Source organism: Eriocheir sinensis, chromosome 9, assembly GCF_024679095.1.
Source record: "Eriocheir sinensis breed Jianghai 21 chromosome 9, ASM2467909v1, whole genome shotgun sequence".
Lineage (NCBI taxonomy): Eukaryota > Metazoa > Arthropoda > Malacostraca > Decapoda > Varunidae > Eriocheir > Eriocheir sinensis.
Genome location: NC_066517.1, coordinates 22,841,722 through 22,860,039, shown reverse-complemented (window position 1 = coordinate 22,860,039; position 18,318 = coordinate 22,841,722). Strand labels below are relative to the sequence as shown.

The 18,318-nt window shown below is 40.5% G+C and overlaps 1 protein-coding gene across 5 annotated transcripts in view; it reads left to right on the top strand.

Moving 5' to 3' along the window:
- Window positions 1-583: 583 nt before the first annotated feature.
- Window positions 584-18,318, top strand: part of LOC126996178 (solute carrier family 41 member 1-like) — a 45,517-nt gene continuing 27,782 nt past the window's right edge. For 2 of the 5 annotated variants that reach the window (XM_050856449.1, XM_050856444.1), the window contains exons 1-2: window positions 585-824; window positions 16,736-17,041. In XM_050856449.1, coding sequence (XP_050712406.1) covers window positions 16,751-17,041 — 291 coding nt within the window. In that variant the 5' untranslated portion in view covers window positions 585-824; window positions 16,736-16,750. Of the gene's footprint in view, window positions 825-8,202; window positions 8,358-16,731; window positions 17,042-18,318 lie in introns of those variants that run through there. The other 3 variants (XM_050856445.1, XM_050856446.1, XM_050856447.1) reach the window with 3 other exon arrangements.

Here is an 18,318-nt window from a genome sequence, read left to right as displayed (position 1 = left end):
AAGTTCCCGGTTTTCCCCCTCTCGTACGTGCTTGATTATCTAAATAGGAAGTGATGGCGTGGCCGGGGAAGGCTCGAATTTGACCTCTCTTTTGTCCACTCATCCCGGCCTGCTTTTTTATTTGGAGCAGTGATTAGTGGGATTATTAAAGAATTGTAGTGATTTTCGCAATATTCCCCTCCGTGTTTCTTAATCTAAAAAGGAATTAAGTGATGGCGTAGACTTGAATGTGACCTCTCTTTCTGCTATTCATATTTATTTTCCCTACAGGAGCAGTGATTAGTGGGATTATTAAGCATTACAATGATTTTCCTGGTGTAATTCTTATATTTGATGATTTAAAAGGGAGTTCAAAGGATATTAAGTGAAGGAAGAACCCGAAATTGACCTCTCTTTTGGCCATTAACTTTTAATTTCTTCATCGGATCAGTGACTAGCGGATTTATTAAGAAGTACAGTGATTTTCCTTCAATTCTCCTCATATTTACTGATCTAAAAGGAAATATTAAAAGGATATCAGTGAAGAGAAGGACTGAATTTGATCCCTCTCCGTAACCCACTCATTTCTACTTTCTAGTGATTAACGGAATTACAAGAAAACGATAGTGATTTTTCCGGCATTCTCCTTACATCTGATCATCTGAAAGGGAGTTAAAAGGATAATTAGAAGGGGAAACGAGGGGGCGAGCGGGCGTCATCGGAAGGGTTGGCAGCAGTGGCTTTGTTTACACGCAGGCAGCTGGAGGGTGAGCGCCGCCACCTGTCCCTCTCCCACGCCCGTGTTCCGCCCTCGACTATGCCGCCCGCACCGGGAGCCACGCCAGGTGAGTGCCAGGTGACCCTCAAGGCGCCCATATGACCACCTGACAACCCGTAAAGCAGGGAAATGAGTAATATAGGTGTGGCCTCAACGTCATCCTCCATCCTCCTCACCGTTTCACTTGATTGCCTAACCAGAACTCGGGCACAAAAAAAGGGTGTTGCGTGTGTCTTGCGTCGCTATGGCTGCTTGTGGGGATTGTTTATGTGTTGTTTTGGGTCATGTGGGTTTGTGTGTTGTGTGTGCAGGGGCTGGGTGCTGGCACGTGGGGTAGACTTAGGAAAATATTGACGGGCAGATCCAGAATCAGTCGGCCTTGTGTTGCGCAGTGCAGCTAATGGTGGAGAAGTTAATAATTGCATTATGGATTCTGTTTTGGTCCCTGAATGCAGTGCAGTACCGAATGACTTTGGAAAATAGAAAGGGGGTTGAGTGGGGCAAAGTCCTCCATTAAGGGGGTTGAGGGGGGGCAAAGCATCCCATAAAGGGGGTCGTGGGGAACAAAGACCCTTCATTAAGGCGGTTGAGGGGGGTGAACCCCTCCCATTTGATAGGTTATGTTAGGTTAGTTTAAATTAATTTTGCATGTGGTGTGGACTGGTGGAAAAATGTAGCGCAGGACGGGGCAAGACACTATGCTTGCCATTGATAACGGGTGGGAGCTGGGTGGTGGCAGGTACACCCCAGGCTTTGAAAAGTCATTCATTTAGTAATTTTCAGAAAATAAAATTATTTTGGTATTAAAAAGCATCATATTTTGCCTAGAAATAAACGCTTAGCTATTGTTTCAAAATTTGTAGGCTACCCTTTCCTCAACAATCCCTCGCAATGCTATGTTTCGTGGTTGTGGTGGTGGTAGTCCAGCTGGTGTAGTAGTAGACACATTGTAGATTTTCTTGTCATGTTTTTCTCTCTGGATCAGTTACATGCATTCCTTCTGTAGTTGATGAACATTTTGATATTGTCTTAGAATTACACCCAACTCCCTTTGGTGATTTACACTATATTTTCTGACAGATTTTAATGTGTTAGAGATCATCACTAAGTTTGCGTCAGGAATACGGTTCTCGTATCTAAAACTATAACAACTTATTTAGCAGGGATAGGTTACTATTTTACAATGAGAATACTATTTTAGCAAAAATAGATTTCTATCCCATAGGCCATTTGTTACCCTCCACTATAGTTCTGTTTGTTTAAGAAAACTTGGAGTGGCAACACCTAGGTCCATTGGTAGTCTGCACTGCCATCTTGAATTGGGTGTGACTAGTTTTACCAAATATATAAGGCAAAACTGAAGTCTAGTTTTGCCACTCATATTCTTGTGAACATGTGGATCTGGGGACAGCTTGGGAGGGTAAACTTTGGTAACCCAGATGTTGCACTGGCCCCATGTCCTTGGGTAATGGGTTGTCACCCGCCACAGGCTCAAGGGCCAATGGTACGGATGTGATCATCAGAGCCACATGCAGCTAATGAATAGTAATCATCTCTAGAATAATAACCCATTTCCATGGCACTGTGAGATAAAAGAGACAGCAGTTAAGCTAAGCTTCGCAATAACTTTGTGATCTTCATCAGGGCTTTACTGGGCAACCTTTTAGTCCATTTCATTAATTGTGTTTTCCTTGTGTTAGTAAATTTTCTCTCTGCTTTAGAAAAGATGCCATGTTCATAGTGTGTTTTGGTTTAACTAAGTAGCCTATTCTGAAGGCATAATTAGGGTTGTGTTGGGAATGGATGTGTTAGGCAATACAAATGCCATTTAACTCACTACAGATTTGTTAAAAGTATTCCCTGATAATATATCAGTTTTCCATTGCATGGATTATGAAAATTGCTTCATAATCATATGCAGATTTGTCTCACTGGTCAGCGTGAGCATTACTGAATGATGGAAATGCTGAGGTAATACTAAGCTAAATTTAGTTGCCTGTCAGTCCATGCATAGTGTAGCCTAAGAACATGGCCAAGATGATAAGATTATCTGTTCAGCATCAGATAAGGCAGGCTCATAAAAGTCTTACTGAATCTAGATGTCTGAACTTTTCTTTTGTACGGCTAGTTGTGTCCTGCCACGTAAGGTTGGCAAGATGGGAATCAGTCGTCTCTGCGAACTTATCATGCAGTTGTGTTGGTAGACCTGAGCCACAGTAGATAAGAAAATGCTAAGACATTTTGTGTATTCTCATTCAACTTTGGCAGACTTACCAGTACAACTTAATAGCTGGTACATTTTCCTTTTTATTTATTGTTTTTTTTTGCCAAGTGTTCAATGTCAACAGGTGTGATTTTGAGATAGGTTGACAATATCTGCATAGAGTACATGAGGAAGAAAGGCTGAGAAATGGGGGGGAGGTGTAATGAAGATAAGGAACTGGCATGGGAAAGTACCCTGAGATTATATTGCTACGATTATCATTATATTGGCTCCTGAGCATGATTAGTGTGTGTAAAAAAAAAAAGGAGGCTGTTGGGTACAAATAATACATAAAAGAGTAAAGTTTAAGGGCCATTTTTGCTGTAAAGTTGTATCATGAGTTTTAAAATGAAAATGCATAACTAAGATAGATGAACAAAATTTAAGTTCTGAAATAGGGATCCATACAATGTTTACAGGGGCAGAAGATAGAGTTCATAGGGGATAGGGAAGATGAGGAAGTATGTGGAGGAAGGAACTCAGCACTAGGGTTATAAATAGATGGAGGGAAGAGTTACAAGTGTGTGAGAGGGAGAAATAGTCACCTTTAGTCTTAATCATGGGAGAAAAAGTCTGAGTGATGACCAAAAGTATTGCTGAAAAAATGTGTATATACTTTTTCTCCTTTTTTTTTTATATTGAGAACTTTACTCTTTCGCTCTAAAGTGAGGCTGCCGTGGGTTAAATAGGTGTGTGTAAGCTTTCTTTATCTCCCTGATGGATTTGATTATTCCTGATTAGTTTGACTGTTACGGCTCTGTTCTTAAGGTAGTTTTTTTATATCTTTTACTTATATTTTTTTATGGGTTCAACTTATTTTTCAGACCCATTGGTATTTTTTATATCTATTTCCATATTTTTTAAGGGTCCAACTTATTACTTAGACACACTGGTACTTATTTATATCTATGTATATTCTTAAGGGTCCAACTTTTTATTTAAACACACTGCCTGTATTCTTTTTCTTTATCAATTTTAGTCATAAGAACTTTCCCATTTTTATGATTATTGTGGTGTAAACAGATTGCCCTCTTGTTATGATGATTTCTCTATATGCAGATTGTCCTTATAGTTATTTCTCTCATATATGGTTAAAGAATTGTTGCCGTGATTATTAGTGAGGGACCATCCGCTGGCTTTCCCTCAAACAGACTTTGCGACCTTTCTAATTAAACCCGTAATTACCCCAAAAACTTCTTGTTATCAGGTGGGCAATCATACTCGCACTTATGGAGGAGTTACAGGGAAGATTTCTCCGTCCATGACCGTCATAGGAGCGGTGGGAGAGTGGCGTGGCTTTGCTTTGTTGCTCGTCTGCCGTCTGTTTGTCTTGCAGTGTAGGGATACGTATTGGCTGGGATGTGCACTGAAGGCAGAACGGGGTAGTGAAGTGTGTGGGGTCAGTAGATAAGAGTCAAGTGCTTGGACTGTTATGTGGTGATAAGGCTAAACTGCTTGATGAATTTTAATACTTTAATCTGTAAACGCATAAAAAGGAAAGTATCGTTAGTATATACCATGAGTTTAATAGATAGCAGTGTTGTATTGTTTTAATATTGGGAACAGGAATAGATAAGCACAAGAGTAAGCAGTTAAGTCCTTGAAGGTTAATAGAAAAAGAGAGAAAATACTGTCACATAACACTCGGTAGAAAGGTTGTAGATATCAATATTGGGACGATTATAGAAAATGAGAAAGAAATGATCAAATTACACTCAGTAGAAGGCTTGTAGATATCAGCATTGGGAAAATTAATAGAAAAAGAGAAAAAAACTATCAAATATGACACAGTAGAAAGCTTGTAGATACCGACATGGGGCACAGAGGCATGAAAGTACTACAAACTAGAACTGACAGTCATGCCTTCTCAGATCGATAAAAAAAAGAGGAAAAGTGAACCTAATCCCACTCTGCAGAAACTTGTAATAAGAGACTGAGAGAGAATAGAGGCCCGTGTAGTTCCTGGTGTAACACGATGCCACTCCGCCCCTTGAAGGAATGATGGCACAGAAACAGGAGTGATATGATTGCTGATGTAGCCCTTCGTAAAGTGTCTTAGGGCCACTTTCACAGTCCGACGTGATGTGTTAGTAAGCTTTCAAATCAGTACCAAAGACCTCAAAAATTCCTTGTGTAGTGTTTTCTGTTCATATTGAAGTTAAGAAATTTGAAATGTTAACAGACAGGCTAGGTATTGCAGATGTCGCCCTTCGTAAGGTGTCTTGGGGCCACTTTCACAGTCCGACATGATGTGTTAGTAAGCTTTCAAATCAGTACCAAAGACCTCAAAAATTCCTTGTGTAGTGTTTTCTGTTCATATTGAAGTTAAGAAATTTGAAATGTTAACAGACAGGCTAGGTATTGCTGATGTAGCCCTTTGTAAGGTGTCTTGGGGCCACTTTCACAGTCCGACATGATGAGTTAGTAAGCTTCCATATATTGAAGTTAAGAAATATGAGGACACGATACAGGAAAACTCTTGTGTCTGTGGTCTTGATTAAAAATGATAATGTGAAAATAAAAAAGCATAGATAGATAGATAGTGGGGGCATCTAACCATTAATCCACTATGAGAAGTAGGTAAATTTAATTAGGATAACCAAAGAGAAAGGGACATTTTTTTATACATTTCAGCGTCCAATCACACACATTTAACAAGACTTTCGTAGGAGTTTAGGCCATTTCCAGGGGATAGTTTTATAACCCTGGTGGCAGTTTGACCCTTCTTCTGTACTGTGAACCTAAAATCCCACTCATTAGAACACATTTGACACATTCAGAACACATATGATAAGGCTTTGATAGGAGTTTAGGCCATTTCCAGGGGGTAGTTTTATGACCCTGGTGGGAGTTTGACCTTCCCTCTATACCGTGAACCTAAAATCTCACTCATTAGACCCCATTTGACAAGGCTTTCGTAGGAGTTTAGGGCATTTCCCTGGTAGTGAGCTGACCTGACCTTTCCTCGACCTTTAAACATTAGAACACATTTAAAACACTCATTAGACCACATTTGACAAGGCTTTCGTAGGAGTTTAGGGCATTTCCAGGGGGTAGTTTTATGACCCTGGTGGCAGTTTAACCCTTCTTCTGTACCGTGAACCTAAAATCCCACTCATTAGAACCAGCTTAACCTCCTTTTCGGCCTGTGGAAGTAGACTACGTGAGAGACAGCAGGAAGCATCTGAGAACACCCACCAGAGAGAGAGAGAGACACATACAGACAGACAGAGAGCAGAGCGTAATCCTCCTATTAACATGTGCCATTGTCACGGTGATGCGGCACTTCGTCTGATCCCCTGGAGGCCGCTCAGAGGGGATTACAGGGACGCTAAGAATAGCCTCAGCCCTGCGTCAAGAGGTCCCATTGTCGCCGTGAGGGATGGGGATAGCGGTGATGAAGACGCAGGGGACGATATGTTGATTTTTATTTATTATTTCTTTTTGTGTTCTTATGTGTTATTGGTTGGTTTTCGTGTGTATTTTGTTGTTTTCTTCTTTATTACTTCTATTTCTTTATTGGTTTTGTTATTGTTTACTGTAGTTTGTGCGGTATAGTAATTTGTTTTTTTATTTGATTTTTTATTTTGAGTTTCTTCCAACTAATATTAAATTCAACCGTGATTTTTTATATTCTTGTATCGGTTTTGTTAGAATTTGAGCGTCATAGTAATTTTTTGTTGGCATTTTATTTATAGGAGAAATATTAGGAAGAGTAATTGATCCTTCTTCTACTACTACTACTACTACTACTACTACTACTACTATTCCCGTTTTCTGTTATACGCGGATGCTTGTGTGTTTGTTCAAGGAGACCTGCCTCAACCCGTTTTCGTTGGACAAGGAAGGGATAACTGTTTCCTTTCTCTCTCTCTCTCTCTCTCTCTCTCTCTCTCTCTCTCTCTCTCTCTCTCTCTCTCTCTCTCTCTTTTCATTTGATTATTTTTTTCTTTCCTATTGTGTGTGTGAGTTTTGTCCAGTTTGACGTACACTGATGACGTCATTCGGAGATCCGGAACCTCACGGTGTTTTCAGAAGATAAAAAGTTATCTCTCTCTCTCTCTCTCTCTCTCTCTCTCTCTCTCTCTCTCTCTCTCTCTCTCTAACACGTTTTAAACTATCAATCAATCAAATCATTTATATATATATATTTTTTACCTTTAATTTTCTTCATATTTTTCTCATATTTTCTTTTTTCTTTCTATTTTTTTATTTTCTCACCTTTTATTTTTTGTCTTTTTAAATTTTCTTTTCTCATATCTTCTTTTTTTTTCATTTTATCCTTCTTTTCTCTCTCTCTCTCTCTCTCTCTCTCTCTCTCTCTCTCTCTCTCTCTCTCTCTCTCTCTCTCTCTCTCTCTGAAACACACACACACACACCTGGCGGGGAGAACGAGCGGGCCAGGTGTGTGTATTATTTTAAGCCCCGCACGAGATGGCAAAGACTCGACTCTTCCTATGTTTGTTTGTTTGTTTTTATGTTTGTTTAGCGTCATAAAACACACAGTCGGCATTTAATACCTTCCAAAGTTATTTCATCTATAGGTTTTTTTCTTTTTTTGTTTCCATTTTTTATTTATTTATTATTATTTGTGTTTTTTACTTACTGTTGATTTTCTTTTGTTTTATTTTTTTCAAGCTTTCATTTTTTTTATTTATTATTTATATATTTGTATTTTTAGTTACTGTTGATTTTCTTTTGTTTTCTTTTTTTCAAGTTTCCATTTATTGTTTTTTGAGTTTCATTGTATATATATTTATCTATTTTATTTATTTATTTTTGTATACCATTAAAAAAAAAATTTCCTCACTATGCTTATCTTCCTGTGTTAATCATTCCACTTTTTTTTTTATTATTAGTAACGTTTTTTATTCTAATTTCCTACTATTTATTTCTTCAGATTTCCCCTTTTCTTTTTCTGTAACTCAAGTAAGCCCCCCCCCCCTCTCTCTCTCTCTCTCTCTCTCTCTCTCTCTCTCTCTCTCTCTCTCTCTCTCTCTCTCTCTCTCTCTCTCTCTGTGTGTGTGTGTGTGTTTATCGGTCATTGACAAACACTTCAAGAATGCAAGAAGTGAAGGAGGTAGTGAGGAGAGGAAGAGGAGGAGGAGGAAGAAGAAAGGAGGGAGAGAGGAGGAGGGGGAAAGAGGAGGAGGAGGAAGAGAAAGACACAGATAGCTTAGTGATATAGGGACATCGCCGCAGCCAACACCACACCACCACCACCACCACCATCACCACCACCACCACCACTTCGTCCATTACCTCCACCACCGCTGTCCTCACCTGGTGCTCTCGCTCTCGCTCTTCTCACTTGTATCTTCTTTTAATTGGTCCAAGGTAGGCAGTGAAAGGAAGGTGTTGCTGTTAAGGTAAATAATGAATAAATTGATTTGTAAATGAAGAAAGAAAGATAATTAAATATGTGATAAGTGTTAGTTTCTTCTTCTTCTTCTTCTTATTATTATTATTATTTTTATTATTAGAAGGACTAATTATATGAAGGGTTATTCCTACCTACACTCAGAATACTACACTTCCCTACATTTAACTCCATATACCATTTTCTTCCCCATTATTATTATTATTACTATTATTATTATTATTATTATTATTATCATTATTATTATGAGTGGTGGTGATTATAAGGTTTCCCTCTCGTGGTTAAGGTTCCTCTCTCTCTCTCTCTCTCTCTCTCTCTCTCTCTCTCTCTCTCTCTCTCTCTCTCTCTCTCTCTCTCAACGTTTCTTTTCATTAACTAGGTATATTTGAGCCTGGAAATTCGTGTGTGTGCTATCCAGGGCCCTGTTTGAATATATGTAGTCCTATTCTTTTGTTGACTACGTATATTTGAGTCTGGATATTTGTTTGTCGTTATCAATACACTTGCTGGAATGTCTTAATGATGATGTTCCCTTAATGAGCCATACAGGAATCTAATCTGTATACTCGCAATGCTTTCCTCTTTTCCCCTCTTGGTTATTTCTTGGGGCACGTATGGCTGTCTTGTGTGTATATGTGTAGGTTATTTTTTTTATGGCTGGGTGGCTTATTAGGGAGGAGAAGCATCATAACCTCTCATCTTCCCCGTACAGCATCCCTTCCCTCCCCCTCTCCTTATCTCATCTCTTTCTTTTTCCTCCTTTTTTCATGTGTAGATCTATATATTGCTTCTCTTGACTGGCTGGCTAATTGAGTATATATGAGTGTGTGTGTGTGTGTGTGTGTGTGTATGTGTGACTGGGTTATCTTAGGCATGTTCCGCTTGTCAGCCATCTCCCCTCAGGTGGTGCCGTGTTATCAGTCAACCTTGCAATCAATAGGTACATAGCGTCTTCCTTCTGGTTCATTAATCTGATATGCGTTTTTCTTGTTATTGTGGAGTGGTGGCGCGTAGGTGATAACGCTGGTGTATGGTGGTGACTTATATAGGTGTTGTTGTTGTTGTTGGTGGTGGTGGTGGTTGATTGCTAGCTGTTTTTTTATTTTTTTTATATATATATACACTCCCAAAGTTACCAGATTGTCTTACTCAGCCTCTTATATTTACCGACTTCCGACCCTAAAACTGTCTCGTGGACCCCAATAAGGAGAGTCACTTATAATTATCGTTAAACTAGTTAATTCCTGATGTTTCTTGGCAATAGTTAGGCGTCAGAAACCGGTAAATACTATGCTCTGAGCACGACAATCTGGCAACGGTGCTTGAGTGTGTATTATTTTCTGTAAGTAGTTGTTTGTGTAGTTATTATTAATTGTAGCTGTAGTTATTTTGTTTTGTTTTAGGTGTTCCGTATAGCGCCGGTAGACTATCTTGGGGGTTCTCTCGGATGGCCCCAGCCCGTTAGTAGCGCAGGCGAATTTTATTTATAGTGACTGCCGTGATACATGACTCTTGCTTGGCCATGCTGCCCCCCGGTGCTCCTCTTGACTGAAGTCGCTGAAATTAGGGTTGACTGACGATCCGGGCATCATGTGGGTAATCTTCTGACACTGGAGAAAGTGGAGCGGTGGTGCGTAGGTGATAAGGCTGGTGTATATATGGTGGTTACTTGTAGAGGTGTTGGTGGTGGTGGTGGTGTTGCAGTGCGTATCGGTGGGACTCGAACCTAAGCCTGCACACCGTCTTCTCGCTCGTTAGTATCGTGACTGCGCTCTGTCTAAACAAATGACGATCTGGAGACGAAGAAAGTGAAGATTGAATGTCTCTTCAACGCATTCACCCACTCCCTCCTTCCCTCAACCTAGGCCTGCACGCTGACCACTCCGCCCTTAGTGTCATAACTGCGCACTGTCTGAACAAATGACGAGCTGGGGGCGTAAAAAGTGAAGGTTGAATGTCTGTTACGCATTCATTCACACTCTCACGCCCTTAACTCGTGGGGTATGTGTCGTGTTGGTTCGGTTGGCGCAGCAGGATACGTGTTTGTGTTGGGTTTGCTTCTCTGGGTGTTAGTTTTTGTTTCCACCGTTTTTACCTTATGATGTTGTAATGTTACGACGCCACTCAAGTTCGTCTTAGTGAATGTGATCAATGCCAGACTTACCTGCGTTTGTTTACCTGTTTGTTTTGGGTATATGCTTTTGTTTACTACTTTTTACCTTCTCTTTTCTTCTTCTTCTTCTTCTTATTATTATTATTATTATTATTATTATTATTATTGTTGTTGTTATTCTTCAGTCTCACAATATCTGTCTTTACGAACCTGTTTATTATGCGTATTCTGTCTATTATCTTTTATTAATACCTTTTACCTCTTCCTTCTTCCTCTTCTTCCTCCTCCTGTTCATCCTCCTTTATCATTACGCAACTCACCTCTCTACCCCCCCCTCAATCCTTTCCCCCCCTCTCTCTCTCTCTCTCTCTCTCTCTCTCTCTCTCACTGGCTGGCTTCTTCCCGGTTTAAAAATAATGAAAACGCTACAGGGGCGATCTGAAGGGGGGGGGGGTGAGAAGGGGGGCATGGTAGGGTGGGGGAGAGGGGGGAAGTCGAAGGGGGTACTTAGTATATAAAAAGGCTTTCTCTGCCTCCTTGTTTTCTTCTTCTTCTTCTTCTTCTTCCTCTTCGGTAGTTTTCCCTAACCAACAGGAACGTGATCAGGGTGGAGGAGGGAGGGGGAGAGGAGGAGGGAGGAGGAGGAGGAGGGAGGAGTATCATCATCATCATTACCTCATCTTCCCCTCACGCCATCCACTTCCCTTCCCCCTCTCTCTCTCTCTCTCTCTCTCTCCACCCCTTCCCTCCCCTCTCTCCCTCTCTCCTTTCCCCTCTCTATCCATTCTTCAGCCTCTTCCCCTCCTCACCTCATCCTCTCTCCCTCTTCTCCCTTCTCCCTTTATCCATTCTTCAACCTCTCCCCTTCTTTTTCTCCTCTCTCCCTTTCCCCTCTTTATCCATTCTTCAGCCTCTTCTCCTCGCTCCATCCTCTCTCCCTCTTCTCCCTTCTCCCTTTATCCATTCTTCAGCCTCTCTACTTCTTTTTCTCCTCTCTCCCTTTCCCCTCTTTATCTTTTCTTCATTTTTCTCTATCACTTCCTCCTCCCTCCTCTCTTCTTCTGTTCCTCCTCTCTCATCTCTATCCATCCCTCAACCCTCTTCTTACTCTCTCTCTCTCTCTCTCTCTCTCTCTCTCTCTCTCTCTCTCTCTCTCTCTCTCCTCCTTCTATTCCTCCTCTTTCATCTCTATCTATCTTTCAACCCCCTTCTTGCCCTCTCCTCTTCCTTTCCTCTCTATCCAGCTCACAACCCATCTCTCCCTCTCTCTCTCCCTCTCCCTCTCACCAGGAAACATCACATTAGTACATATTGAGCTTGGTTTTAACATTTGCTCTCGTAACACCTATCCTCTCGCTCACACCTTGGCACACACACACACACACACATACACGATTATTACAGTCATCATTTCCTCGTTCAGTCAAAGGTTTCCAGACTCGTGATAAAGAAAGAAAAAAAGAAAGTGAAGGAGAATAACGGGAATGAATATAACGTCTCTCTCTCTCTCTCTCTCTCTCTCTCTCTCTCTCTCTCTCTCTCTCTCTCTCTCTCGACGTGTTTCCATTGAGAGGGAGAGAGGTATATGATCTTGAAGCGTATCCAGTTTACTCCAGTATTATTGTTACTACTTCCGTTATTATTATTATTATTATTATTATTATTATTATTATTATTATTGTTGTTGCTACTGTTCCCATTGTTGCGGTCACCCTCTCATCTATTCGTTTTCATCATCAGTATCATCAAACATCATCAGTAGTAGTAGTAGTAGTAGTAGTAATAGTAATAATAATAGTAATAATAGTAGTAGTAGTAGTAGTAGTAATAATAGTAGTAGTAGTAGTAGTAGTAGTAGTAGTAGTAGTAATAATAGTAGTAGTAGTAGTAGTAGGAGGAGGAGGAGGAGGTAAAATTGTGGGCACCCTCATCATACTATTAATTTGTACATGAGCTGAGTGCATTCGTCCTTGTGTGTGTGTGTGTGCGTGTGTGTGTGTTAGAGAAAAAGAAAATGGGGAAGTAAAGAAAGAAAAAAAGTTACATAAAAAGAAAGAAGATGGAGAAAAGAAGAAAGCAAGCAAGACTGAAAAGAAAGGAAACAAAGTACACGGATGAAAAAAAATAAAGGAGAGAGAGAGAGAGAGATGTATGAAATAAGATATAGATAAAGATAAATAAAGAGGGGAATTGTTGGACAGAATAAAGAAAGATCGAAAGACAAAAAAGAGAAGAAGAATGAAAATGGAGAAAGAGGAAAACTATAAATGAGAGAGAGAGAGAGAGAGAGAGAGAGAGAGACACACACACACTAGTAAATTCATCGGAGTGAGGGTCACAGATCACAACACGTCACTATACACAACACACAGCCCGGTGACGCTCCCCCTCCCCCTCCCCCACCATGCCTGCAGTGATACCAACCCCACCTATCTTACCCTTGCCTTCCCAATCTCTTAACCGTATACTCTACCGAAAAACCTAATACTGCCCACTGAGATTGATGCTTCTGTCTTTCTTTGTCTTTCTTTTCTCTTTCTTTCTTTCTCCTTATCCGGTTATCGTGTATCTTAATTTTTTTTTAGTTGGTAGATTTTTTTTTCATCCTTTCAATATTTCCTTTCTTTCTTTCTCTGTATATACTTATCATTCCCAGTTGTAATATTAGCATTTGCAGTATCATCATCATCAGTAGTAGTAGTAGTAGTAGTAGTAGTAGTAGTAGTAGTAGTTATGTATACAATTACCTGTTTCGTATCAAAATGGTCAAAACTTTCCTTCACTTTCTTTTGATTCTCACTTTCCCTCTCATTTTCCTCCTCCTCCTCTCTCTTCACCTTCTTTCACTTTTCCTCCCCTCTGCCGTCCATTCCCTCACTTTCAAATGGAGAGAAAACGGGAACTCGGATATTTGCATGTTATATTTATTTATTTACTTATTTATTTTTGAGGAGTAGACGTAACAGCAGTAGTAGTAGTAAGCAGGTTAGACAGCAAATAATGGGGTGACAGGAAGTAGAGGTGCAGGGTGCAGGGGGAGAACGATTACGAGAGATGGAACATACGGGTGGGATGGTAATTGAGGTGTTAGTAACCCCCCTCCCTCTTCTTACGTAAGGGTGTTCACGTGGAAGGGGGGAGGGAAGGGGGACACGTGATGGAGGGGGAAGGGATGCGTAATAGTGTGGAAAGGTGAGGAAGGGAGGAAGAAAATAAGTGATATGAAAGATGTGTGTTATGGAGAGAGAGAGAGAGAGAGAGAGAGAGAGAGAGAGAGAGAGTAAATAGATAAATGAATGTATTAGTAAACGAAAAATGCGTTAAGGGAGTGTAAGGAGTAAAGGAAATGACAGAGAGAGAGAGAGAGAGAGAGAGAGTAAATAGATTAATGAATGTGTTAGTAAACGAAATATGCATGATTGGGAGTGTAAGGAGTGAAGGAAATGACATAATGAAGAGAGAGAGAGAGAGAGAGAGAGAGAGAGAGAGAGAGAGAGAGAGAGCAGGAAGAGGAAGGCCTATAATGACAATGGTTCACTAAGTTTTATGACCCTAATGTATTCCCTTTCAAAGTTCAACAGTTCCAAGTCAGCTTAAAAACAATTTCCCTTCTGCAGTATTACCAACCCGCAAGTAGAGACCTTTCACCTTTGCTATTTATTTTAGAGTGACGAGTTGATGGCTAGGAGCTGAGAGATGAATTCCTTTTAATCCTTTTCGTAGTTTTCATTTTTATTTTTAGTTTTATTTTACTTGATTAAGATTTTTTTACCCCCTTTTCTTTGTTTTCTTCCTTTCGGTGTTTCTTTTTTTCTGTCTTTCTTTTTATCTTTCTTTCTCTTCCTTTTTTTTATTTTTTTTTATTTTTTTTTTTTTTTTACTTGAGATTTTTTTATCCTCTTCTTTGTTTCCTTCCCTTCGATGTTTTTTTTTTTTTTTTGTCTTTATTTCTTTCTCTTTCTTTCTCTTCCTATCCTTTCTTTTCCCTTATACTGTTTTCGTATTTCTTTATTTTTAGTTGGTAGATTTCTTTCTTATTTCTTTTCTTTTTTAATTCTTTCAATATTTCCTCTTTTTTTCGTTCTTTCTCTGTGTTTATACTTATCATTTCCAGTTACGAGACACATCGCGAACCTGTTCAATTATTATTATTATTAGTAGTAGTAGTAGTAGTAGTATTTTTATTAGTATTATTATTATATTTTTTCTTAACTACGCTTCCCCGGTGCTCTTTAAACCGGTTCCGACATGTACCTACCTACCCCAGTTTTGATGTTCGAGCACTTTTATTTTTTTAAGAACACCTGGGACCTGATACGCTGCGTGTGTGTGTGTGTGTGTGTGTGTGCTGACCAGACAAAACACAAACACACACACACACACATTTGGTCGTCCTTGAAGTCTTAAGTTAGCTAGATAGTGAGAGGGAGGGGAGGGGATGAGGGGGGGAGGGGAAGGGAAGGGGGTGAGGGGAAGATGAGGGGTAGGGGGGCGGGGCGACCTCTCATCAATCAATCATTCTTCATATAATTTTGACGGGAACACCCCACCTCATACTGTCCCCTCATACTCTAACCTCATATCCTAACGTCATACTCTCCCTTCATACCCTCACCTCATACTCTAACCTCATACTCTCCCCTCATACCCTCCCCTCATATTCTCCCCTCATATCCTAACCTCATACTCTCCCCTTATATCCTCTTCTTGTCTACCTCATACCCAAACCTTCATACTGATACCCATTCTCTCTCCCCTCATACCCTCCCTTTCTACTTTCTCTTCTAATTGTCTCCCTCATACCCAAACCCTAATACTGATACCCATTCTCCTATATTCCTCCTCTCATTCTTTCTTTCTCTTATAATTTTCCTTTTATATTCTTTCTCTTATACTTTCCCCCTTATGTTCTTTTCCTTATACTCTTTCCCTTTTTCCTTATTCCTTATACTCGTTCTCCTCTACTTCTTATTTTTTTCCTTATTTTCTTTTCCCACTCTTTATTTTAACCTCTTCTCATAGCCTCTTTTATACCCCTCCCCTTACCCATTCCATCTACACACACACACACACACATACACACACACACTCCCTCTCTCTCTCTCTCTCTCTCTCTCTCTCTCTCTCTCTCTCTCTCTCTCCCTTCCCTCCATCTCTTCCTCTCTCTCTCCCTCATATTGTCTTATAACTAGAAATGGAGTGAATAAATGTTGCTATTGAGAGAGAGTTTAATATAGTTGGACTCTCTTTCCCACTCATTTTCCACCTCCTCCTCCTCCTCTCCCTTCACCTTCTTCCACCTTTCCTTTCTTACTTTTCCTCTGCCGTCCATCACTTCACTTTCACCCACTTTTTCTTTCTAATTATCTCTTAAATTGCTTTTCTTTTTCATTTCCATTTTCATATCTTCAGTATCATCTCATTTTCTTAATCACTTTGAAGTTCTCCCATTTCCGCCTCCAATATGATTTCTCCCATTTTCTGTATTCATTCGATTTTATTTCCATACTACATCAATATTATTTCCATGTTAGAGATTGTTAGATGCAGTAATAGTAATAGTTTCCTGCAGTAAGACAAGAACCAAAGTATTACACCTATCGGAAGACTCACCTTAGTCAATATTATTTCCATACTAGAGATTGTTAGATGTAGTAATAGTAATAGTTTCCTTCAGTAAGACAAGAGCCAAAGTATTACACCTATCGGAAGACTCACCTTAGTCAATATTATTTCCATACTAGAGATTGTTAGATGTAGTAATAGTAATAGTTTCCTTCAGTAAGACAAGAACCAAAGTATTACACCCATCGTAAGACTCACCTTAGTCAATATTATTTCCATGTTAGAGATTGTTAGATGCAGTAATAGTAATAGTTTCCTGCAGTAAGACAAGAACCAAAGTATTACACCTATCGGAAGATTCACCTTAGTCAATATTTTTCCATATTAGAGATTGTTAGATGTAGTAATAGTAATTATTTCCCTCAGTAAGCCAAGAAGCAAAGTATTACACCCATCGTAAGACTCGCCTTTAGTGCGGCTGTAAGGTGCCGTGTCAGGAATAACCGGGAGTAGGCTTATTTAATTATACTTTTTTTCTGTCTTTTTTTTACATGTATAGCAAATAACAAAAAAATAACAATAAATAACAAAAAAGCAGCCAGCTAACCCCCTCCTTCCCCTCGGGGCCTCTCCTACCCTGGTCTTCCCCTCAGCCAGCAGGCAGCGGGCGTGATGGGTGGGAAGAAGCACAAACAGCACCCAGCCGCCACTGAGAGCGCCCCCGGCCAGCCCCCCACCACCCCCTCACCCCCCAGCAGCGGCGGGAGGAGGAGGCGGGGTAGGAGGCGAAACCAGAAGGAGGAAGAGGAGGAGGGGATCGTCAGAGGAGGAGGAAAAGGAGGAGGGGGGAGGGACCTTCGCCTTCGTTCCGGCAAGATGGTTCCCCACACTTCCGAGGACGATGAGGAGGACGTCTTCGAGTTGACCGAGTTGGACACACAGGAGTTGATCAGACCGAAGAAGGTAAGGGGAGGTTGTGGTAGACAGTAGTAGTTGTAGTAGTAGTGGTAGTAGCAGTGATGGTCGTTGTGGTAAGGTTAGTAGTGATGGTGGAGGTTGTAATATTCAATTCTTTTTCCTCATCTTTTTCCTTCTACTCCTCCTTCCTCCTCCTCCTCCTCCTCGTGGTATTAGTTTTGTTCTTTATCTTCCTCCTTTTCCTCCTCCTCCTTCCTCCTCCTCCTCGTGGTATTAGTTTTGCTCTTTATCTTCCTCCTTTTCCTCCTCCTTCCTTCTCCTCCTCGTGGTATCAGTCCTGTACTTTTTCTCCCTCCCTTTCCTTCTTCCTTTTCCTCCTCGTGATGTTATTCCTCTTCTTTTTCCCTCTCCATTTCCTCCTCCTCCTCCTTTCTCCTCGTGGTATCAATCCTCTTCTCTCTCCCCCTCCTTTTCCTTCTCCTCCTCCTCCTCCCTGTTTAGTTAATATTAATGTCTAAAGGATAGAGATCAGCAACATTGAAAGCTGTGAGGGAAAGGAAAGTGTGAATGGAAAACAGAAGAAAAATGTTAATAAGAGAAAGGAAAATGAAGTAAAAATGTTTGACCTGAATATTAAAACAAAGATGTAGTTGTTGTTGTTGTTGTTGTTGTTCTTTTCCTTCATTATCTTCCCGTCCCCTGTCATTCCATTATTTCCCTTTGTTGTTTTCCTTCATTTTTTTCCCTCTTTCTCACTCCATTACGACTCATTGTCCCCTCTCTCTCTCTCTCTCTCTCTCTCTCTCTCTCTCTCTCTCCTACCCTTTGCTTTAATTTTTTTCCTTTTTTAATGGTGCTAATGTGTGTGGGGGGGGTGAGGGGAAGGGGGAGTGGGAGAGAGGAGGGGAAAAAGAAGTGTGGGAGGGGAGCTACAGGTTCTAGAGAAGGGGAAGGAGGAGGGGAGGAACTGGTTTGGGGGGAAGGTAGTACAAGGCCTCAAAAAAGTATCTACGTCCCCTTCCCCTTCTTCCCCAACTCCCCTTTTCCCCCTTCCCCTTATTCTGATCCCTTACGTCACAATCATATATAGACACAGGGGGGAATTTTTGCTGTGGTAGAACTTGATTTAAACCCTCATTCCTAAACATATCAACACAATCCTATATGCCTGTTTGAATAGCCTCTCGTAGAAGTTGCTATTAGGATATCCATGGCCTGTTTTGGGATCCTGGTGATAGTTTGACACGTTTTCTGCGCTTAGAACAGGAAAAATCGCTCTTGAATACGCAGTTAATATTCCCTGTGGCCTTGGAAAATAATTG